The sequence below is a fragment of the Malurus melanocephalus genome, unplaced genomic scaffold, assembly GCF_030028575.1.
Source record: "Malurus melanocephalus ecotype Western Australia unplaced genomic scaffold, MMel_1.1 scaffold_474, whole genome shotgun sequence".
Taxonomy (NCBI): Eukaryota; Metazoa; Chordata; class Aves; order Passeriformes; family Maluridae; genus Malurus; species Malurus melanocephalus.
The window spans coordinates 47,860-70,704 of NW_026623706.1; the positions used below are offsets into that span (position 1 = coordinate 47,860).

Here is a 22,845-nt window from a genome sequence, read left to right on the forward strand (position 1 = left end):
GGCGACTTGGGCATGGCTGCCTGATGGAAAGATGGAAAGCGAGCTCTCTGCTGCCTGCTGGGGCGAGGGGAAGCTGTGGGGCCGGAGGTTGTGGTTCCCGTTGTCAGCCCGAGGGTGACAGTTACCCCAAGAGGAGTGGGGACAGTGGTGTCCCCGCTCTGCACCTGGGAGCAGCCTGGTGTGGCTGTGGGCTGTTTGCAGCTAAGGGAGCCTCTCCTGAGGGTTGTTTCTCCTTCCCTCAGCTGTTGCCAGCAAACATCTGAAATCTGAGTGTCCTGCTCACGTTTGGCCACTTGCTTTGCTCTGCAGGATCCCAACCACCAGCYGTGGGTCACATTTGGTGCTGCACAGGGCTCTGGGGGTGTGATGGTCCCTCGGGAGGACTCTCTGCAGCACTCAGGGTCATGGTTGTGRTCCTGAACCTTGTCTGTGCTGGGGTGGCTCTGCCTGGGAGCGTGGGGCTCATCTSAGGTGGCTTTTCAGAGCCCCAGGTACCACAGGACAGAGAGCAGGAGCAGAGAGCAGCATCCCCCAGCCCAGGCTGCTCCCCTATACCCATCACCAGGGGCTGTCCTGGCCCCATTAGCCCCAATTCCCCCAAAATGGTGCTCGAGTATCGACCTGAGGCTGCCCTGCTCAGCTTTCCCACGCTGCTCATACCTTGGGGAAAACAACCGCGGCCGTTTGTGCTTCCAGCAGTTGAGGGTGAGGAAGAGGTTAGGTGATAGCAGAGCAGATAAGAGGCAGCCTGGATGTGGGGCTGGGGGCCAGGATGGGGCTCCCACCAACCCTCTGTCCCCTCCTGCAGTGTGGAGCTGCCCCTGAACCTCCCCCACCACGGGGGACAGTCCTTGCATGTGCTCCAGTTCACACCTGGTGATTTATTGGGGATTTTTTTTGTACATTTTAAACCCAAAGTGGGTTTTACCTGCAGCCCTGCCATGGTCTCAGGATCCCTTGGGAGGACAGGCTGGAGAGCACAGGGTGCTGTGAGCTGTGGGGTGATGCAGGGCACATGCAGGGCATCCCCTGTGCACCTCTGAGCCCCCCGGGCTGTGCTGGAGCAGGGCTGTGCACCCCAAATTTGCACAAAACCCCCGTGCAGCCATGCGGGAGCCGTGCCGGGCTGCGGGAGCGCCTGGGTGTCATCTGTGCCGGCCGTGGCAGATGGCAGCTTAGAGCAGAAAGGAAAACATTAGTCTTGGGTCAGAGGTCGCAGAAACATCTGCCTCGGGATGCTTTCAGTGCCCGCATTGCTGCGGAGGGACAAAACCTGTTGCTGGTGGGTTGGAGGCAAAGCCTCGCGCGCCGCCAACAAAGGGTGGCAGTGCCAGAGCAAAGATACAAAAAATATACAAAAAATATACAAAAAATAAGCAAAAGATAGAAAAAAGCAAAAACAGCAAAGATACAAAAAAATAAGCAAAGACTTGTGTGTGCAAAAGCTAAAGGAAAAAAAGAGAAATCAATCTCTATTTCCCATTAGCAGCGTTGTTCAGGCACTTCCCAGGAAGCAGGGCTTCAGCACGTGTGGTGGCTGCTCCGGGGAGTGTCCAGGGCAGAAAGCACAGGCTGGGGGGACAGGATGGCACCCCGACTCTGCCAGCACTGCTGGGGGGGCTGGGATGAGCACCCCGACTCTGCCAGCACTGCTGGGGGGTCAGGAATGGGCACCCCGACTCTGCCAGCACTGCTGGGGTGTCAGGGATGGGCACCCCGACTCTGTCAGCACTGCTGAGGGGTCAGGGATGGGCACCCCGACTCTGCCAGTACTGCTGGGGAGTCAAGGATGGGCACCCCGACTCTGCCAGCACTGCTGGGGGGGCTGGGATGGGCACCCCGACTCTGCCAGCACTGCTGGGGGGTCAGGGATGGGCACCCCGACTCTGCCAGCACTGCTGGGGTGTCAGGAGGTGCTGGAAGCTGCGGCAGCATGGCAAGCAGAGGTGCAGGGCAGAGCTGAGGCAGCAGCACTCGTTTGCTCTGATTCTCCTGCAGCTCAGTGACACTTTTGATTGTCTGATGTGCTGAGCTGTCCTGGAGCTCTGCTGGAAGAGCTGCAGTGTTTGGCCACTGCTGAAACTCCTCAAGGATGTGCAGCAGACACAACAAATGCACGTGCCCGTGCTGAGCAGATCCAGATTTGGCCCAGGCTCGGTGYTGGGAGCAGAGTGGGAATTTGGGGCCGCCGTTCCTGTTCCCAGGCTGTCCCCAGGGACTCKCTGTCTGACCTTGGACGAGGCCTTCTCCATCACCCTTCACCCTGGCCATGAATTACACAGATTTATGGGCCRGCAGTGCCTTGTGAATCGTGTCCCCTCTCAGCACAGTTTGCACACGGATGCTCATTCCGAGGGGGAAGGCACATCCCAGCCTGTGCTGTGGGAATGCAGCTCCCAGCCTGTGCCTGACCCCCGAAACAAAACAAAACAAACCACGGGGATGGGTGTAAATCAARGAGCACCCATGGATGGGGACCAACCACTGATCCCTTGGTGGAACACACCCCAGAAGCAAAGAGTTGTGGGGTTGGAATGGTTGTGGGAATGGAATGGGAGAGGGAGGATTGTGTGTTGGAGCAGGGATTGGCCGTCACTGGGATCAGGATCAGGATGGGGATGCCCTCACCCTCCATCTCCAGCTAAAACAGAGCACATGATGCCTCCTCAACACATCGAGTCAATGAAGCAGCGAGGGACACACACACGGTATTTTTAGCCATTCCTGCCTGGTTTGGGAGTGGGGGGCACATCACACCCAGAGCTGGGAGTGTGGCCACACCAGCCTCTCCAGGGTTTTCACAGAGGTTCCTCCTGGGCAGTTTGACCACATTTGCCCTCTATGGGGCTTTCACAGAGGCTCCTCAGCACCTTGGGCAGTTTGGCCACATTTCCCCTCTCTGGGGCTTTCACAGAGGCTCCCCAGGACCCCAGGCACTTTGGCCACATTTCCCCTCTTCAGGGTTTTCACAGAGGCTCCCCAGMACCCCGGGCAGTTTGGCCACATTTCCCCACCTCAAAGCCGCTTTCTAATGGCCCTCCTGAGCTGTTTTGATCCTGCAGCACCCGCCCTGCCCTCTGCCAGCACGTCTATCTGTAATTAAAGCCGGGCTTTAATGTCTCCTATGCTAATTCCCGGGTTGGTTTGGGTAGCCCTGGCTTGGGAAATGCCCAAGGGAAAAACCACAGGGTGATCTTCGCCTGGCTGAGCCCGCGGGGATGTCGCATCCTCCACGTCTGCTTGCCTGGAATCCCTGACACCACCGAGTGTTTTTTTACAGAAAATAAAGCTCAGCTGCCTGGGCTGAGCTTTAGGAGAGGTTTTTAGTACCTGGAGAAATAGGTGGATGCATGGTGAGGTTGTAGCGTGGCTGGGAGTTGAATTTAGCTCAGCTGAATCCAGCCTTTCCAGACCTGGAAAAAGAGAAAAATAATGACAACTTGGATTGCTCTGACTCTTCACCTGGTTTTTGATCTCTCGCTTTGCATGCGAGACTTGTCTCCAGGCTTTCCTCTGCAGCCAGGACTGTCTAAAGCTGCTGAGGTTCGTGGTGCTTTGAAATGCAGCCTCAGTCTCTGTCTGAGTGAGCTCCAGAACCTGTGAGGGGAGGGAATGGTGAAATTCATCCCGGGAATGAGCTCTTCACTGCTTGTCTCAGACTTGCAGTCGCACACTGGGCAGGAATTGCCTCTTTCTGTGCAGAAACATCTCCAGATGCTGCAGGAGCCATGCAGGAGCTGCCAGGTGTGAGGGAGGAGGATGTCATGGCCATGTGCCCATCTCAGCCCTTCCAAGAACCCTTCCCTGCCACCTCCTCACTTCTGGAGCTGATTGTGGACATTAATCAGCTCTTAACACAAATAGAAATGAATTTAAAAATAGTYTGCCAGCTCTGTGGAACTTGAAGGGTTTCCTGAAGCCTGGAAAGCACCTGAGCAGCACCAGTGAGGCAGCCCCAACCTGGGCATTGCCAGTGACCCCAACCCACTCTGTGCCTTCAGGCAGGGGCTTCCCTGTTCCTCAGGGTTCTTCCAATCACTAATTAACCTCCTGGCTAATAACCATGCCCAGATTCGGGCTGGGCTTTGCTTTGGTTTCCCATCCGTGTGCTCAAACCCCCACTTGCCTGCGCTGGAATTGGAAACGGTCCGAAAAYTAATTGGATGGGAGGGTGTTGGGCAGGACCCCCAACTCCAGAGAGCCCTACTGGCCTCCTGCCTTGGCCTGGGATGCCAAGCATCCCCTCCTGGTCCCAGAGCATCGCCTTTCCAGGCTGCCCACAGTGGCACCACCGCTCTCAGCAATTCCCGCGCTGCCACCGCAGCTCTTTGTCCAGCGTCGAATTTTTTTTTTTCCAAATTCCTCTTCTTTTTTTTTTTTTTTGTTTTCCTTTCCTCTTTTCCCTCCCATCGGAGCCTCCCGTGACGCTGCCCCGTCCTCCAGAGCGCGGGGGGGGATTGTTTTAAGAAAAAAAGCGTGTGCGGTGCGGTGCGGCGAGGCGGGGGATGTTCCTCCAGATGACTGCACAGCTCCCCGCGCCTCTGCCCGTGCCCGGCCCCGCACAAAGAGCCCTTCTCAGGCGGCCCCAACCTCCGCATTCCCCCGCTCTCGGGGCCGGGGCGCAGCCACCCAGAAGCGCCGTCTCCCCGGGGCTCGGAGCCGCCGGCGAGCCGGGCACCGTCCGCGGGCGCCGGCAGCTGCTCTGCCTCATTAGGATGCACACCTGCTCCCCGCCGCCCTTTGTGTGCCGAGCAGATGCCCTGATTTATTATTATACACATTTTCTTTTTCATTTGGCCTGGATAATGCCGTCTCATTAACTCAAAATGTCTCCGAATCCTGACAAATTCTCACACAATCCCCAACAATGAAATCAGAATTGGGTTAAAAAAAAAAAAGAAAAAAAAAAAAGGAAAAAAAAAAAAAGTAGGGGAAGAGGAGGAGAGGGGGAGCGGGGTTGAAACGTGGTCTTGGCGCGGCAAAGCGCGGTGGCTCCGGGCTGCGGCGGATGAGGGTGGGGTTTGCTGGCTGTGCTTCACTGGAGGAGCCCCACGCTCTTGTTTTGGGGGTTGCAGGTGAATCCTGAGCTCTGCAGCATTCCCTGGGAGCCCCCCTGCTCACCCCCTTGTCACAGGAGCTCTATGGCTGTGCACGAGGCTCGGGAATGCCACCACATCTGATGGCAACAGGTGTGAGCTCATGGTGGCCCGAGCCCATCGTGGGGACCACAGTGCCACAGCTTGGGTTCCCTTACCCCGAGCTCCTGGCCACGCAGAATCCCAGATTTATTTCTGCTCTCAAGGCCTGGTAGAAGCCCGTGAGCTGAGCGTGGTGTGCCCTGTGGTGGCATTGCCATCATGGTGTGGGACAGCAGTGTGCCACCACCGCCTTGCTCCTCCCGTGCCCTGCTCATCGTGGCTGCTCATCTCAGCTCAGCTCAGCTCAGCACAGCCAGGACAGAACAGAAAATCCCCTTTGGGAAGAGCTGTGATGTGAGCAGAGCTGGCTGGGGACAAAACCTGTGGTGGCATCGAGTGTTGCAGACACGATACAAGGATTTGTGCCTCCTTCCTGGGATTTTTCAGTGTCAAGTGCACAGCTTTGCTCCGTCCTCCTCTCCCAGGGACCCTTTCCCCCCTCTGCAGGGTCCTGCCAGCCCCACATCCTGCCCAGCCCCRTTGGATGGCTGGTGGGATTTGCCCTCGGGGCATGTCCTTGTTGCCAGCCCCAGCCCTGCTCCAGCCCAGGTGGCCAGTGGTGACAGATGGTGAAGCCGGTGGTGACATCGGGGGTTCTTTTCTCAGGGCCCCCAYGCAGAGGGGATGCAGCAGCCGGGGCCACTCACCCTCCTCGTGCAGGGGGTGGCTTTGGGGAACCTCTCAGCCGACTGCGAGGAGCAGGAACATGTCCCACCTGTTGCCAGCCAATGCTGAGCCTCTGCTTAATTGTGTTTGAGTGATTTAGGATGGAGGGAGGATAAAAATAGCCCTGGTGAAGCAGAGACCCAGGCGTGGGCAGGGACAGGCAGGGAGTAGGGTTGTCCCATGCTGCTTGGCCACCCATATAAATTTGGTGTGGGTGTAGGGATGCTCCTCTTGCCTTCATCCCTTGTGCCTCGATTTCCCCTCCAGCGAGGAGGGCAGGCAGMAGGATCTCCCTGCRATGAGGYGCAGGGTGTCAGCGCTGCCTCTGCRGTTGTGCAAGTCAGCACAGGCCCCTCCATGGGGGAYGCCTTTGTTCCCTGCACCTTTCATCTCCCTCTTCCCAGCCCGGATCAGCCGGTGCAGAGCCTCCCCAAACTCCACCAAACCTGCCGTGCTGGGATGCGGGCTCGGGGCTCTCGGTGCCCTTTTTGGGGCCATCCCACTGATGGTGTGTCTCACCCCTGCCAGGTGTAGCGGTTCCTACGTGGGCGAGCGGTGCCAGCTGCCCAACCCGTGCCTGAGCTCGCCCTGCAAGAACGCCGGCACGTGCACGGCGCTGGTGCGCGGCAGCACCGTGGATTACAGCTGCTCCTGCCGCCTGGGCTTCACCGACGAGCTCTGCCTGACGCCCCTGGATAAYGTGTGCCTCAGCAACCCCTGCCGAAACGGCGGCACCTGCGAGCTGCTGACGCTCAGCGAGTACAAGTGCCGCTGCCCGCCCGGCTGGTCAGGTGAGGGCTGGCACATGGGGGCATGGCTGAGGCAGAAGGGACAGCCTGTGATAAGGGTTTGCCCTGGAAAAGCTTCGTTGGTGGAGAGTGAATCACCCGCTGCTGGAGATTTTGGGTTCGGAGAGGTGGTCTGCAAACCCGAGGTGGGGTTTGGGTGGGTAATTCCTTACAGCCAGTCCCAGATCCGGGTCTGCAGCATGGTGTAGGTTTGCATCCTCACCCTCCTTTCCCACCCTCCCCAGGCAAGACCTGCCAGCAGGCCGACCCCTGTGCCTCCAACCCCTGTGCCAACGGGGGCCAGTGCGTGCCCTTCGAAGCGCACTACGTGTGCCGCTGCACCGCCGGCTTCCACGGCGCCAACTGCAAGCAGGACGTCAACGAGTGCAACATCTCCCCGCCCGTCTGCAAGAACGGGGGCAGCTGCACCAACGAGGTGGGCACCTACCAGTGCTCCTGCAAGCCAGCTTACACYGGGCAGAACTGTGAGCATCTCTATGTGCCCTGCAACCCCTCGCCCTGCCAGAACGGGGGCACCTGCCGCCAGATYGGAGACACCACCTACGACTGCACCTGCCTGCCAGGTAGGGAGGAGAAGGGGTTGGGAATGCTCTCATAGCAGAGCCCAAATTTCCTGCAGGTTGTGGCTCTGGGAGGGGCAAAACCGTCTGGCTGTGGGCTCGTTGTTCCACGCGCTTTTGGGAAGAGGTCAGGCAGCGATGCCCGAGGAGGAGAGTTCATCTGGGGGCTTTATGTACTCSGTGCTTCACCAAAATAGCTCTTCCAAAGCAACTGTTTGAGCAGAGGCCCCTGTGCGGATGCTCATATTCCAGAATAAGAGTGCCTTTTTCCGCTTTAGCCTAATCCACTTCCAGAATGGAATAATTAGCCCGGAATAGCTATTTTGGAAAGTTTCCGAGTGCGAATGGAGCTGGGGAAGGAAGACCCTCTCTGTGCTCGTTGCTGCTCCCTCTGGCAAGCACTGGAGCAACCCAGAATTCCCAGCCTCTGGCATGGAGGGGCTGTCCTGGGCRCTCAGCACCCTGGAAGGGATCTTGGCACCCTGGAGAGGAGCTTGGCACCCTRCAAAGCCTAGAGAAGAACAGCAGCAGTGAAAGGGCTCCCTGACCCCAGCAAGCCCTTTCACTTCTGTCCRTGGACTGCAGCAGGGATGCAGAGCAGTCAGGGCAGGGAGCGGAAGGGACTGAGCAGCCCCACGCTCCCCCCATGCCTGGCTCAGCTGCAGAAATGAAACTGCAATTTCAGCCCAGACCACGCTCAGACCGGGCTGTGTTTGCTGGGATGAGTGGTGTTTCTCACCGAGCCAGCCACGCTGGCCAGCTGTGGCAGATGTGGAGGGGACACACCTGTCCTTGCCCTGGGAAGGAAGCTGTGGGCATTCCTGTGCTGCCTGGGGAGTCTCTTGTGGGATTGGTTTGATCCTCTGGTCACTCTTAGCCCAGCAGTGGCCAGAACAGGACCAGGGGTGGGCAGATTCTCTGCTCTGTGCCCTGGGCAGGGCTCAGCATTGCCACGGGGAGATCCAGCCTCGCTCCCTGCAGCTCCTGCCCCATCTCCATGGGTGCCTGGCATCAGGGTGGGGTGGGGATGGCGTCTCCCAGATGGCACAGACACCCACCCACATCCTGCTGGCAGCCCAGCCCAGCTGCAGGGCACGATCAGATCAGATCAGATCAGATCAGATCTCAATGGGGGATCTTGCCTTGATCCCTGGTGCAGATTTGGAGGTTCCATCCCCTTCCCAAAGCTATTGTCTGCCGTAACTCAGCAATCTCATTAACCACCCAGAACAGCCCTGCAGGATCGCTGCTTCACCTCCACCCCTGCTCTCCCAGGCTGCAGCAAAGCTCCTGTCCTTAGGGACAGCGAGGTGTGGGGCTGACCGGGCGAGCAGTGCCAGGAAGGAAACCTTTCCTTCCAGGATGAGCTCCCGGGGGCKATGCTGCGTTGGAGCAGCTCGGAGCCCTGTCCTGCCGGGGTGGGATGGGCAGGTGGAGGTGGCAGCAGGAGCCCTGCCCTGTCCTTCTGCTGACAAGGCGCTTTCCGAGCAGTCGGGCACGGCGGGGTGAGGCATAGCCCAGAGCAGGATYGGCGCTGTCACGCCCGGCTGCGGCTCTGTGGGTCGCTTCCAGGAGATTTGCATCCTGCAGGAGCGGGTTTTCCTCCCGTGGGATGCTCCAGGTGTTCTTCAGCACYTCCTCAATCCCACACCACGCAGCACCAGCCATGGGCAGAGGCAGGAGGGATATGGGGCTGTTCCTCACGATAACGGGGTGATTGATAGGCTGGTATGTGGCACAGCAAACGTGGAACAATGTCCCCTTTTCATTCCCACAGAGGCCTGGCCGTGCCGGGTTTCTTCAAGTTAAACTAATCTGGGCTGTTTTATCGTGCCATCGCTGCAGAATGTAACCCTGAGTTTAAAGTAATTGCCGTACTAATTACTCCTTTGGATGGTTCAAAATKAGTTAGTCCTGCTATCTAGGACGTTGGGAGTTATTGCTGCTCAGGCTCAGCCCCAGCTGCTTAAAACTGAGGTGCAAATCAATGTTATCAGCTCTGGTCTCAGCAATCATAAAAAGCTATGCCTGCCCCCTTTGTGATGGGGCTGGGGAGAGGAAAATATGGAGAGAGAGAGGGGGGAAAGCTCCCAGCTGGGCCAGGGTCTGATCCCACAGAGGATGAGTCTGGGCACCCATTGCTTACCTGTGGRAGTGACATTTCGAGCTGCCTGTGCAGTGAGCAGTGTGGTCTGGAGCTGCAGAATGCCCTGGGGAGGTTGGTGAAGCTGCAGATGGACACTGGCACTGTGGGCTGGCACTGCCATCCCAAACCCCAAGCAGCTGGGTCAGGAGCTTTGGGGGTAGAACAGTAAATGCAGCTTTTAACACAGATCTCAGTCAGAGGTGGTTTGGCAGATGTCCTGAGAAGGGCCTGGCTGATTTTTCCCTGCTGGAGAGGCCGGGGGTGGCAGGGTTTCCACGCTATCAGCTGGAGGGGATGCCAAACCCAAGCAGGAGGTGGGCTGAGATGAGCCCAGTGCCATGTGGGGTGATGGTTAGCCCTGGCAGGGACCTGGATCCCCCTCTGGGGAAAGCACTGCTGCTGAGGTTCTTTACAAGAGAAATTGAAAGCTGGTGATTCAGCAGTGAGAGCCACAAACCTTCGTGGGAGCAGCTTTGCTTCGTTTTGCTTGCGTGGAGTGAGATCCACCACTGCTYAGGGCGAGTGTSTCCAGAGCTGGGGGCTCTRGCACCAGGGACACCCTGCCCTGKSMMSAGGRMMMYSCYKYSSCAYSMRGRRSACMCTGCCCTGKSMMSAGGRMMMYSCTGCCYKCYRSMSMSSASMMKGGYMSCWRSMRGYCMKCAGMRRTGGGATARGRATGGAGATGAAACCAGGCAGGGATCACCTGGCACATGATAATGGCCAACCTGCTGGTGGCAGGGGGTGGCRAGGGACAAGGAGGGTGGCACAGGCAGTGGGTGAGTTGGCATCACAGCAGATGTCTCCTCTGTGCAGGGTTCACGGGTCAGAACTGTGAGGAGAACATCAACGACTGTCCAGGCAACAACTGCAAGAATGGGGGCACCTGYGTGGACGGCGTCAACACCTACAACTGCCAGTGCCCACCCGAGTGGACAGGTAAWGGCAGGAAGGAGGGTGGCACAGGGAGGACAGGTCCTGTCCGGGGAGATGTTTGGCACAGCGTGGGCAGAGCTGTCCTGTGTCACATTGGGGTGGGTCAGTGCCAGCCKCTCACAGGTGCCTGTCCCCTGGCAGGTCAGTACTGCACTGAGGACGTGGACGAGTGCCAGCTGATGCCCAACGCCTGCCAGAACGGTGGCACCTGCCACAACAACCAYGGCGGCTACAACTGTGTCTGTGTCAACGGCTGGACGGGCGAGGACTGCAGCGAGAACATCGACGACTGYGCCATGGCCGCCTGCTTCCACGGGGCCACCTGCCACGACCGGGTGGCCTCCTTCTACTGCGAGTGCCCCCACGGCCGCACAGGTGAGGCCCCGTCCTGCTCTGTCCCCTGGCTCCTGGCTGCAATGGCTCGTGTGCCCATCACCCTTAACACGTGCCGACCTCTTGCTGCCCAGGTTTGCTGTGCCACCTGGACGATGCCTGCATCAGCAACCCCTGCAACGAGGGCTCCAACTGCGACACCAACCCTGTCAATGGCAAAGCCATCTGCACGTGTCCTTCGGGGTACATGGGGCCAGCCTGCAACCAGGACGTGGACGAGTGCTCGCTGGGTGAGCACCGGGGCTGGGCTCCTGTGGGTGGCAGTGGCACGGCTGGGGAAGGCTCTGGCACAGTGCTGAGAGCTGTGCTTGTGTGTTGCAGGGGCCAACCCGTGTGAGCACGCAGGGAAGTGCATCAACACCCAAGGGTCCTTCCAGTGCCAGTGTCTGCAGGGCTACTCGGGCCCTCGCTGCGAGATYGATGTCAATGAGTGCCTCTCCAACCCCTGCCAGAACGATGCCACCTGCCTGGACCAGATTGGGGAGTTCCAGTGCATCTGCATGCCCGGTGCGTGGGCAGYCCTGTGGGTCCAGCCTTAGTGCTGGGGGTGGGCAGCTGAGGGGGCTTTAGCTCAGTTCTGGGTTGGATGAACATCTCCCATGTTACTGGGGACAGCACTGAAAAGAAAGAGCTTGGTAAAGATTGTGTGGTCCCTGTAGTGCTGGAGGATGAGAGGTGAGATTTGGGCACCATCAGCCCTGCTCTGGATTCCTCCTCTTGCCAGCCTCACTGGCCTGGATCCTGTTGATCCAAGGTGGACAACCATGGAGGAGCAGCTCATGCATCAGATCCCACCACGTGTAGAGTATCTCCTGAGCTGCCTTTTAAAGACAGGGGGGACCAGGTGTGCCCAGGTGTAACACACCTGTCMTGGGGCTGTGCCAGCCCTGTGCCATCCCTGCTGACACTGCTGGGTCCCTTGGCAGGTTATGAGGGGGTTTACTGCGAGATCAACACGGACGAGTGYGCCAGCAGCCCCTGCCTGCACAACGGCAACTGCCTGGACAAGATCAACGAGTTCCACTGCGAGTGCCCCACTGGTACGTGCCCATCCCTCCCGCTGCCAGCGTCCATCCCACTGCCACTGTGCTGGAAACAAAGCCAGGATGCGTCCCGGCTCGAGCCAAGAACAGGCTCCTTAAATTTCATAGCCCTCTGAAACGGGGAGAGCCTAACGAGCACCTCTTGATGCTTTGGAGGGGGCTTTTCCAATCCTGAGCCCCGTGCAGGCGATGCCGTTCATGCCCCGGCCCATGGGAGAGGGGAAGGAGGATTAAACCCCACGGCTTTGCACTTGAAAAGGCCCCTCTTTGGGAAGGAGGGCTGGGGGCTGGGGGGGCCGCACCAGCGGCTTTGAATGCGGTGTCAAAGTCACGGGGTGGAGCAGAGAATGGGGAGACGGTTAATCTGTGAAAGGAGGTTTTGAAGTTCAGAGACTTTGCTCCTCTAGAGATGTAAATAAGATGCTCTCAATGGTGGGTCGCAGCCCCGCATTCAGGGCCCCCAGCAGCCGTCCCCATGGAAACCCGGCGCCCCGGCCGGGATGYGGGGGGCCCGGCGGGACCTGCCCGGCGGCTCCGGCCGTGCGCAGGCACCTGAGTGACTTGTCCCTCCGTGCCAGGCTTCAACGGGCACCTGTGCCAGTTCGACATCGACGAGTGTGCCAGCACCCCCTGCAAGAACGGGGCCAAGTGCGTGGATGGCCCCAACACCTACAGCTGCGAGTGCACCGAAGGTGAGGGGATCCCGCGTCCTGGGGGGGCCGCGATGTGCCATAAAACCACACTGACAAATCATTGAGTGCCCACCTCCCCGAGCACCTGCAGCAGGTATCCCCGAACCACCATCAATCAGTCCCTGCTGATGTGACTCCCGCGGGGCAGGATGTCCCTTTTCCCCGACGTTGGCAAGGGAAAGCYGAGCTCTGGAGCCTGCTGGCCCCGGAGCCAGGTGTATCAATGCCGGCCCTCCTTAGGTGTGGCCCCGCAGCAGCCGTCCCACCGTGCTCCCGCCCGCCGGGGCGGCAGCGAGGGGGAAGGCAGGAAGGAAGGAATAAAGCTGCCTCTATGGGGACGCAAGGTGCAGGGCCGCGGGGGCTCGCCGACCGAAACCCAAGGAGCAGTTGCACAAAATGATGACTTGAGCCCTGGTGGCAAACAGTGGCTCTTTTGTGGAGCAGCTCCCGCCAGAAATCTTCCAGCTGAATGGCCTCTAATTAGTGTCTTGCTAATGCCAAGCCCCGATGAAAAGCTGCTATGTGGGCTTGGCGGGGTCTAGTCAAAGCTGTACTTTGTCCTCGGCTCTCCACCCCCAAACCCGKCGGGGAGGGAGCCGGCCAGGAGAATAGGAGCTGCCGGGGGGGCTGTTATTCGGGGGTGCTTGCGGCCGGCCCCCCCCCGTGCGCTCCGGGACGAGCCGCGGGTGAGCGCGGGGCCCCGCTCTGCAGCCCCGCTCTGCAGCCCRGGCGGCTTTAATGCAGGTCATTGTGCACCCCGGGACAAAGCCCCCGGGCTGGGGGCTGAGCAGTACCACCGCCAGCATGTCGGGGTGCTCCCTGCCTGCTCCCCACTCCTGGGGGTCCCGGGGCTCACGGTGGGGCCGGTGAAGCCACCCCGGTGCAGTGCCTCGCACATGGACAGGGGGAGAAGGAGTGTCCCCCATCGCCACCCCGTGTCCCCCGTGCTGACCCYGTGTCCCTCGTGCTGGTGGCAGGTTTCACGGGTGCTCACTGCGAGATCGACATCGATGAGTGTGACCCCGACCCGTGCCACTACGGGACCTGCAAGGACAGCATCGCCTCCTTCACCTGCCTSTGCCAGCCCGGCTACACGGGCCACCGCTGCGACATCAACATCAACGAGTGCCAGAGCCAGCCCTGCAAAAACGGGGGGACCTGCCAGGACAGGAACAACGCCTACAACTGCATCTGCCTCAAAGGGACCACGGGTGAGCGGGAGGGAGCCCTCGGGGCTCCACACGGGCCGGTGCAGCATGCTGCTCCCATCCTCACCCCGGGCCAGGCTGGCTCTGGGACACCGCCAGCAGCCTCCCTGGTGCCGGGGCCGGCCTGGGGCATCCAGGGTGAGGGCGAGTTCTCCCGGTTTGGTGCCCGGTTCTGGCAGGAGCCGCGCCCCAGCYGGGAGCCGGGAGCTGCCCATGGCRGAGGCGCTTTGTTGTGGGGTGGTGATGGCAGTCGGTGCCAGCAGGCTTCGTTTTGCTGCTTTGGCAAGGATGGGGACCTCCTAACGACCCCCCTCTGACCCCTTAACAACTCCCTTCTCCTCCCCAGGACCCAACTGTGAGATCAACCTGGACGACTGYGCCAGCAACCCCTGCGACTACGGCAAATGCATCGACAAGATCAACGGCTATGAGTGCACCTGCGAGCCGGGGTACACAGGTGAGAGCAGGGCCCCACACCCCGGGGACCTGCAGCCCGTGGTGCCTCACAAAACCAGGACGAGGGTGCAAAAAGGAGGCTTTACACCCTCCGGCGCTCCTGCTTGTTCAGGAGGGTGACCCTGGCTCAGTCCGAAATCAAAGGGGTGTCTGGTGCCGCGAATCCGACTCCTGCTGCGCCCACTCCCATGGGTATCGGGTTGCTGCCTTGTCCGACTGGTTTTGTTTGATGGCTGCTGGAAACGGTGGAGGGCTTTGATGGGAGCAGCCCCCACCGCTCCCCGCTCGCACGGCCCCTTGTCCTCGGGCCCGCCGGGAGCCGAAATAAAGCCTGGCTTTGTCGGCCACGGCAGGTAGGGTTACAGGCTGAAATCTCCTCCTTTTGGTGCTCCCTCCTGAGCTGCAGCAGCCCTGGGCACGGTCTGTTCCCAGTCGCGTTTAGTGAAGGCAGGCAGGCGATGCAGGGTGTGAAGGCACAGCTCATGTGCCCCAAGATCTGAGCCTCCAGCAGGCGTTTCCTGGGTGTCTGGAGGGGGAATTGCCCTGTGGGTGCACTCCCCAGGCTGTGCTGTGCATTTTTGTGGGGTAAATGTTCCCTGCTCCCCCTTTCCCAGGGCGCATGTGCAACATCAACATCGATGAGTGTGCCAGCAACCCCTGCCACAACGGGGGCACGTGCAAGGATGGCATCAATGGCTTCACCTGCCTCTGCCCCGAGGGCTTCCACGACCCCAARTGCCTGTCTGAAGTGAATGAGTGCAACAGCAACCCCTGCATCCATGGGAAATGCCACGATGGAYTGAATGGGTAGGCTGGAGGGTGCAGGAGCTGTGGGGAGAAAAGGGTCCCCAATGAAGTGTGGGGTTAGAGGAGAAGGAGCATCTGTCCGCTGAGTTAGTGCTTATCCATGCTCTGGGCCACTGCTGTGAGATCTCCCTGGATAAAGGATGRCTGGTGTAGCCTGGAGGGCCAGGTCAGAGCAGATCTTTATGCCCCGATTTTTCCCCAAAGCTACAAGTGTGATTGTGACCCTGGCTGGAGTGGGACAAACTGTGACATTAACAACAACGAGTGTGAATCCAACCCCTGCATGAACGGTGGCACCTGCAAGGACATGACCAGTGGCTACATCTGCACCTGCAGGGAGGGCTTCAGTGGTRAGTGGGGGGTCAGATTGGGTATTCTGAGGAATTTCTTCCTGGAAGTGGTGGTCAGGCACTGGAACAGGCTGTCCAGGGAAGTGGTGGAGTCACCACGACTGGAAGTGTTCGAAAGGGGTGTGAATGTGGCACTTGGGGACATGGAACATGGTGATGTGGGGTGAATGGTTGGGTTTGATGATTTTAGAGGGCTTTKCCAGCATTAACAATTCTGTGATTCCACGATTCTGAGGGTGCAGCCAGGGATGCTGCTGTGTCCCCCCACACTGAGGGTGGGGTGGGAGCTGTGGGTGGGTGTCCCCACATGCTGGGTGGGCTGGAGGCTTTGCTRTGGGGACAGTGGAGCCCCAGGTGTGGCTGGGAGCACTGGCAGAGCAGCCAGCCTGGAGACCTTCAGCAGAGTTGAGGTGCTCCTGGCTGCAGCTGAGCATGGAAAGCTTTCCCAGAGCGATGGGTGGGTGAGCTGTCATTGTCACCACATCCCCACTGTGCCCTCAGCCCCCTGCCACCAGCACACCTCCATCACAGCTGCTTTTATCTCTTTTCCTTGACACAGGCCCCAACTGCCAAACCAACATCAACGAATGTGCTTCCAACCCGTGTTTGAACCAGGGCACGTGCATCGATGATGTTGCTGGCTACACCTGCAACTGCCTCCTGCCCTACACAGGTGAGGGGAGCCCCCCGTGCCCCACCACAGCCTGTGACACCAAACTGCTCCTCCTGCACGTTCAGTCAGCTGGCACTGATGGTTTCCCTGCTGAGGGGCTGCCCGTGGCTGCAGCTCCACCTCTCGCAGCTGGAGGAAATTCGCAGGAGCTTTGGGAAGCTGCAAGCCGCAGCTTCCTCCCTCCTCCTCCTCCTCTTCCTCCTCCTCCTCCTGGAGGGCACAGGGGCCACCCCACTCACACCCCACCGCTCGGGGTGGTCAGCTGTGGYCCCAGCCATGATGCTCGTGCTGGACAAAGCAAGCTGAGGCCGAGGGGCCGGGGGATTCTGCTGAGCCAATTCCTGTTTGCTGGCCCTGCGCTTCCGCTCGCGCAGCCCAGCACAATTGCAGGAAGCCGTGAGCCGTTTCCTGCCCTCGCCAGTGGCCATAGAAACCCCTGGGGGGGACGGGGACCGGGCAGGCRGGGAGGGGAAGGCTCTGGAAAATAGCAAAGGCCAGTTCAGGAGATATTGGCTGACAGGGAAGATAAGGGTTYGGAGGGAACGTGTCCCTTGGCTGGACGTAAACAGGAAAAGCAGCGGAGAGGGAAGGGGCGAGGGAGTGCGAGGGGGAAAAGACACCCCGAGCAGCACTTCCCTGCCAGAGGAAGTGTGCAGTGCTTTATTGCAGCCCAGATAGCCAGAGCTCAAAAGTTTGTGGGGGCCYGGGGTCATGGGTGACCAGGAATGGAGGGGACAATCCCAGCTGGGCTGCCCTGGGGTGCTGGGGAAGCCCAGAGCCATCCCCAGCCTGGCAGCAGCACAGCGTGGGGAACAGGAGTGGCGGGGTCTTGGGCCATCTGTCATTTTGGAGGGTGTCAGCGGGTGCTTGTGCCTGTGCAGGAGCCACCTGTGAGGACGTGCTGGCCCCCTGCGCTGGCAGCCCCTGCAAGAACGGCGGCGAGTGCCAGGAGTCRGAGGACTACAAGAGCTTCTCCTGCAGTTGCCCACCTGGCTGGCAAGGTATGGGCATGGCCCCACAGGGAAGGAAAGGCACAGGCCTCTGGGAGGGTCCTGACCTGCCCCAGGCTCCCCTAGGTGGGTGGGATGTGACCATTGCCTGCATCTTGGCTCCTGCCCGGGTGCRAGCGGTGCCCGAGATGTCATTGTCACCCCTAAGGCTTTCAGCAGCATCCCCAGCCCACACAGTCCCTGTCCTGCTCTGTCCCCAGGTCAGACCTGTGAGATCGACATCAACGAGTGTGTGAAGAGCCCCTGCCGGAACGGGGCCACGTGCCAGAACACCAACGGCAGCTACCGCTGCGCCTGCCGGACCGGCTTCTCCGGCCGCAACTGCGACACCGACATCGACGACTGCAAGCCCAGTAAGAGCAGGGGCWGCCCCCCAAACTGCACCCAGCCCAGCCCTGAGCCCCTTCCTGGGGCTGGCATTCTCCTCCCCATGAGTGGACCAGGCTGACACGGTGGTATGGGCTGTGCTGTGAGCCCTGCTTGGCTTTGGGGACACCTCACGCGTGTCCCTGTTGAGCTGTGTCAGTCCTGGGCCAGCTGGGAGTGGCAGGATGGGAGTAACGTGTCCCATGGGTTCTACTTGTGCCCAGACTCCTGATGGAGCTGGTCTGGCCTCTGCCCAGTCCATGGGCTTGATCCCATTCCTTCACAGGGAACATTTGTGGGGATAGTGCTGTGGGGCAGCTCCCAGGCTGGGCTGGTACCCCAAAGCTGGACCCCATCACATCTTCACCTGCCCGTCCCTCCTCTCCAGATCCGTGCCACAACGGTGGCTCCTGCTCCGATGGCATTGGCACSTTCTTCTGCGAGTGCCTGGCCGGTTTCCGTGGCCCCAAGTGCGAGGAGGACATCAACGAGTGCGCCAGCAACCCCTGCAAGAACGGGGCCAACTGCACCGACTGTGTCAACAGCTACACCTGCACCTGCCCCTCCGGCTTCAGCGGCATCCACTGCGAGAACAACACCCCCGACTGCACCGAGAGGTACTGTGCTGCCAATGGGACTGGGAATGATGTGCCGGGATTTTTCTGGGTCTGCTGGAGCTCAGYGAGCACAGTTTTGGGGCTGTCAGATCGGTGTCTTGAGGACAAGGAGGATTTTGTTCCATCCTGACTATAGTAGGGAGTTTGCCCCCCTAACTGGTGGGTGCCAGAGATTCCTCTCCCAAAATTKGGCTCTGTACCCTCAGTCACTGAAGCGATGCTGTCCCTGCTCTCTGCTGATTAACACAGTCTTGTGACTCACAAAAAGTTAACGACTTCAGCCCAAGGAGGCACAGGAGTGGTAAATCCGGGCTCTCTGTGTATCATCCTCCTCCTGAACAGCACAGCACAAACATCAAAGCAGGCAGATTTTGGGCTTTGCACTTGGGAAAGTGCAGGGCTTACCTGTGTTCCTGCAGCTGTTGGTAAATGTGGAAACCATAAAACCCAGCCTTGGTAAATGTGGAAATCTGCCTGGAGCGCAGGCTGGTGAGATGCAGCATGGCTCAGTTGGGGTGGCTCACAGGGGTGTGATGTCTGCATCCCCCAGCTCCTGCTTCAACGGTGGCACCTGCGTGGATGGCATCAACACCTTCACCTGCGTGTGCCTGCCTGGCTTCACAGGCAGCTACTGCGAGCACAACATCAACGAGTGTGACTCCAAGCCGTGCCTGAACGGGGGCACCTGCCAGGACAGCTACGGGACCTACAAGTGCACCTGTCCCCAGGGGTACACCGGGCTCAACTGCCAGGTAGGGCAGCGTGGGTCCCTCTCTGGGTGTTCCTGGGGGGATCTGGGGGTCGCTGCAGTATCCACTCCTGCAGAAGTGGTGGGTCCTGACCCTCACCGCTTGCTCTGCTCCCCCAGAACCTGGTGCGCTGGTGTGACTCCTCTCCCTGCAAGAATGGAGGCAAGTGCTGGCAGACCAGCAAYCTGTACCACTGCGAGTGCAACAGCGGCTGGACGGGGCTCTACTGCGACGTCCCCAGCGTGTCCTGYGAGGTGGCTGCCAAGCAGCAAGGTGAGGCCCTGCCACGTGTCTGGGGTGCCCAGGTGTCCCCTGTGCTGGGCACTGAGCTGGGACATGCTCAGCTCTCCTGGTGGGGATCTCTGGCACAGAGAGATCTCAAGGATTGCTCCAGCATGCAGTCCCAAGGCTGTGATTCCCGATGGGATGTGTGGTGACCAGAGAGTTGCCGTGTGGTGTTGTGGGTGTCACCAAGGTCCCTGTATCTCACTGTGCTCTCCCTGACAGGTATCGACGTGGCACATCTCTGCAGGAACTCGGGGCTCTGTGTGGACACTGGCAACACTCATTTCTGCCGCTGCCAGGCCGGCTACACYGGCAGCTACTGCGAGGAGCAGGTGGACGAGTGCTCCCCCAACCCCTGCCAGAAYGGAGCCACCTGCACAGACTACCTGGGAGGCTACTCCTGCGAGGTGGGTGCCTGGGGGCAGGAATTCCCAGAGAAAAAGCCACAATTCTTGCCTTTCTGCTGCCCAAAATGTTGCCTTTGGGTGCAATGCCCCTTTGCCAAGTTGGAGCCTGGGGTGGTGGCTGTGCTTCTGCAGCCATGTGAGAATGGAGGGAACCTCTCTGACTGCTCCCGTTTCCTCCTCACAGTGCGTGGCTGGTTATCATGGAGTTAACTGCTCAGAGGAGATCAATGAGTGCTTGTCCCACCCGTGCCAGAACGGAGGAACCTGCATCGATCTCATCAATACCTACAAATGCTCCTGCCCCAGAGGAACTCAAGGTAAATTAATTCCCCAGGCTGGGGCATTAGAGGGCTGAGTGCAGAAATCCTCGGATTCTGCTCATTAGCTGCTCGGGCTGGCAGCAGCAAACGCAGCGGGCGAGGTCTGTGTTTGCTCGCGGGCTTAGCTGTCAAGGCCACACGGCCTCGGCCACGTGGTGCCACGTCCCTCCTGGCCCAGAGGTGGCTCAGGCTGCCACTGAGGTGGCCAGGCTCAGCCCCTTGGCAGGGAAGGCTCACAGGAGGGAGYGGCAGCCCCCCGATACTGTTTGATGAGCTGTGTGTGGGTTGTTCCCCCATCTCTCTAGGGGTGCACTGTGAGATCAATGTGGATGACTGCAGCCCTTTCTTTGATCCTGTCACCCTGGGGCCCAAGTGCTTTAACAATGGCAAGTGCAAGGATCGGGTAGGTGGCTACAGCTGCATCTGCCCCCCTGGCTTTGTAGGGGAGCGCTGCGAGGGAGATGTCAACGAGTGCCTGTCCAACCCCTGCGACGCCCGCGGCACCCAGAACTGCGTGCAGCGGGTCAACGACTACAAATGCGAGTGCCGCCCCGGCTACGCGGGTGAGCACCGCATCCCCCCGCTGCCAGGGTCCAACCTGCAGCCCCCAGCCCCTCCAGGCAGCCCTGCCCGCCTTCCTCACACGCTCCTCTCCCTCGCAGGCCGCCGCTGTGACACCGTGGTGGACGGSTGCAAAGGCAAACCCTGCAGGAACGGGGGAACCTGCGCCGTCGCCAGCAACACCGGCCGCGGCTTCATCTGCAAGTGCCCCCCGGTAGGTGCCTGCTCCTCCTGATCTGAGCGGGGCATGAGGGGTGGTCAAGAGGCCAGTTTAGCCCCTGAGGCTTCCCAAGCTGGGCTATGGATGAGAGGATGCTTTGCTGCTAGTGCATCCATAAAAACGCACCCTCCACTCTTACAAGGACACTGGGATGGAGTTAGGGCAAAGATGGCTCAGGCCTGAAGGTAGAACCCATAAATAATGTTATTTGCACCCCAAAGCGTGGGGCAGGCTGCTGTGGAGAAGACAGTAAGTCCCCCTTCACTTGGAGGGGACGCTCTAACTGGGTTTGCATTCGAGATTATTCTGCCCATCAGCAGTTTTAGGGGTGAGTTTTAGTCTCCCAGAACATATGTGCTTTAATGCTGTTACATTCAAAGTTATTCTTGCCCATCAGCAGTTTTAGGGGTGAGTTTTAGTCTCCAGGAACACACGTGTGTTAACGCTGTTTGTAGGATGATGCCACCCATTCTGACTCCCTCCTCGCTGTCCCCTCCGCAGGGATTCGTGGGTGCCACSTGCGAGAACGACTCCCGCACCTGCGGGAACCTGCACTGCCTGAACGGGGGCACCTGCATCTCCATCCACAAGAGCTCCAAGTGCATGTGTGCACCGGCCTTCACGGGCCCCGAGTGCCAGTACCCRGCCAGCAGCCCCTGCACCTCCAACCCCTGCTACAACGGCGGCACCTGCGAGTTCTTCAGCGACGCCTCCCCCTACTACCGCTGCAACTGCCCCGCCAACTTCAACGGCCTCAACTGCCACATCCTCGACTTTGATTTCCAGGGAGGCATCGGGCAGGACATCATCCCGCCCAAAATCGAGGAGAAGTGCGAGATCGCGGTGTGCGCGGGCTACGCCGGCAACAAGATCTGCGACGGGAAGTGCAACAACCACGCCTGCGGCTGGGATGGGGGYGACTGCTCCCTCAATTTCAACGACCCCTGGAAGAACTGCTCCCAGTCTCTGCAGTGCTGGAAGTATTTCAATGATGGCAAGTGTGACTCTCAGTGCAATAATGCTGGCTGCCTCTACGATGGGTTTGACTGCCAGAAGTACGAGGGGCAGTGCAAGTAAGTGACTTCTTTAAAACCTTCTTGTTTTAAAGCCTGTGATGTCCGTGGTGACCCTCTGGTCCTTCTCATTGCAAATGGTCAAACTCCTAGACTCAGGCCTGCTGTTCGCTCCCAATATTCTGTTCTGCTGCCTGTGGGGCTGCAACTCAAGCAGCCAAACTTCCCTGTGGTCCTTCTGAGTTTACATCCACTTGGAAGCTCTCTGGGTTTGACTCATTGCAGATGGCTTCCTTGTCCTTCCTTGTGTCACTCCACAGAAGTGAATTCTCAGCTCACAGCAGTAACAGACTGAGTTTCAAAGCAGGGAGACCCCAGATGGAGGAGCAGCCAGGAAACATGATGATGTTAACATCCAAACATTTCCCAAACATTGTCTTTGGCAACAGCGGGAACTTAGTCCCAGATTCCTGGACCAGMTCTGGTCTTAGTAACTATTCTGTGTCCCCATGCATTCTCTGAGTTACAGTAACCTGTCCCTTTTTCTTTTATAATTTAACAGCTGCTCTCTCTCACCCCTCACAGAGGTGAATGCTTCATGTGCTGTATGAAACAGCTGTTTGCTGTGTAAACTGGTTCAGTGTCTGTCAGGGTGAAGACTATTTATACAAAATAGGGATCCCTGAGGACCACCACTGTTTTTGTCAGCAGACAGGTGTTATTTGCAGTTCTTGGTCTGATTCTTTTTTCTGYTTTTCTCCCTTCTCCCAGCCCTCTGTACGACCAGTACTGCAAAGATCACTTCTCAGATGGCCACTGTGACCAGGGCTGCAACAATTTTGAGTGCGAGTGGGATGGTCTGGACTGTGCAAACAACATGCCTGAGAAGCTGGCCGATGGCACGCTGGTGGTGGTGGTCCTCATCACCCCCGAGAACCTGAAGAACAATTCCTTCAACTTCCTGCGGGAGCTGAGCCGTGTGCTGCACACCAACGTGGTCTTCAAGAAGAACCCCAAGGGAGAGTACATGATTTTCCCATACTATGGCAATGAGGAGGAGCTGAAAAAACATTACATCAAGAGGTCCACAGAGGACTGGTCAGACATGTCCAGTGCTGTCATCAACAAGGTGAAGAGCAGCCTMTACTCCAGGGCTGGCAGGAGGCAGAAGAGGGAGCTCGATCAGATGGACATCAGAGGGTAAGAGGGTTCCATTTTCTCCGAGCAGCACTTGTTTTCTGTGTTGATAATAGTAACACGCAATTATCCCTATTCCTAGGAAGGGAAGGATGTAGGCCAGATAATTGTATTTAGATGTTGCTTTCTGTGTGAACAGAAACCGGATTTTGCTCTCATGTGGGAA

The 22,845-nt window shown here is 59.0% G+C and overlaps 1 protein-coding gene across 2 annotated transcripts in view; it reads left to right on the forward strand.

Annotated features, from left to right (window-relative positions):
* The window catches only part of NOTCH1 (notch receptor 1), a 42,292-nt gene that overhangs the window by 11,679 nt on the left and 7,768 nt on the right, over nt 1-22,845 (forward strand). The window contains exons 3-26 of one of the 2 annotated variants that reach the window (XM_057380873.1): nt 6,393-6,655; nt 6,898-7,236; nt 10,193-10,315; nt 10,454-10,687; nt 10,780-10,935; nt 11,027-11,212; nt 11,632-11,745; nt 12,327-12,440; nt 13,418-13,651; nt 13,995-14,105; nt 14,719-14,911; nt 15,116-15,261; nt 15,821-15,934; nt 16,816-16,935; nt 17,145-17,297; nt 17,699-17,927; nt 18,478-18,679; nt 18,796-18,949; nt 19,184-19,368; nt 19,553-19,685; nt 19,994-20,251; nt 20,351-20,463; nt 20,971-21,542; nt 22,254-22,682. In XM_057380873.1, coding sequence (XP_057236856.1) covers nt 6,393-6,655; nt 6,898-7,236; nt 10,193-10,315; nt 10,454-10,687; nt 10,780-10,935; nt 11,027-11,212; nt 11,632-11,745; nt 12,327-12,440; nt 13,418-13,651; nt 13,995-14,105; nt 14,719-14,911; nt 15,116-15,261; nt 15,821-15,934; nt 16,816-16,935; nt 17,145-17,297; nt 17,699-17,927; nt 18,478-18,679; nt 18,796-18,949; nt 19,184-19,368; nt 19,553-19,685; nt 19,994-20,251; nt 20,351-20,463; nt 20,971-21,542; nt 22,254-22,682 — 4,875 coding nt within the window. The remainder of the gene's footprint in view (nt 1-6,392; nt 6,656-6,897; nt 7,237-10,192; nt 10,316-10,453; nt 10,688-10,779; nt 10,936-11,026; nt 11,213-11,631; nt 11,746-12,326; nt 12,441-13,417; nt 13,652-13,994; nt 14,106-14,718; nt 14,912-15,115; nt 15,262-15,820; nt 15,935-16,815; nt 16,936-17,144; nt 17,298-17,698; nt 17,928-18,477; nt 18,680-18,795; nt 18,950-19,183; nt 19,369-19,552; nt 19,686-19,993; nt 20,252-20,350; nt 20,464-20,970; nt 21,543-22,253; nt 22,683-22,845) is intronic. The other variant, XM_057380874.1, reaches the window with a different exon arrangement.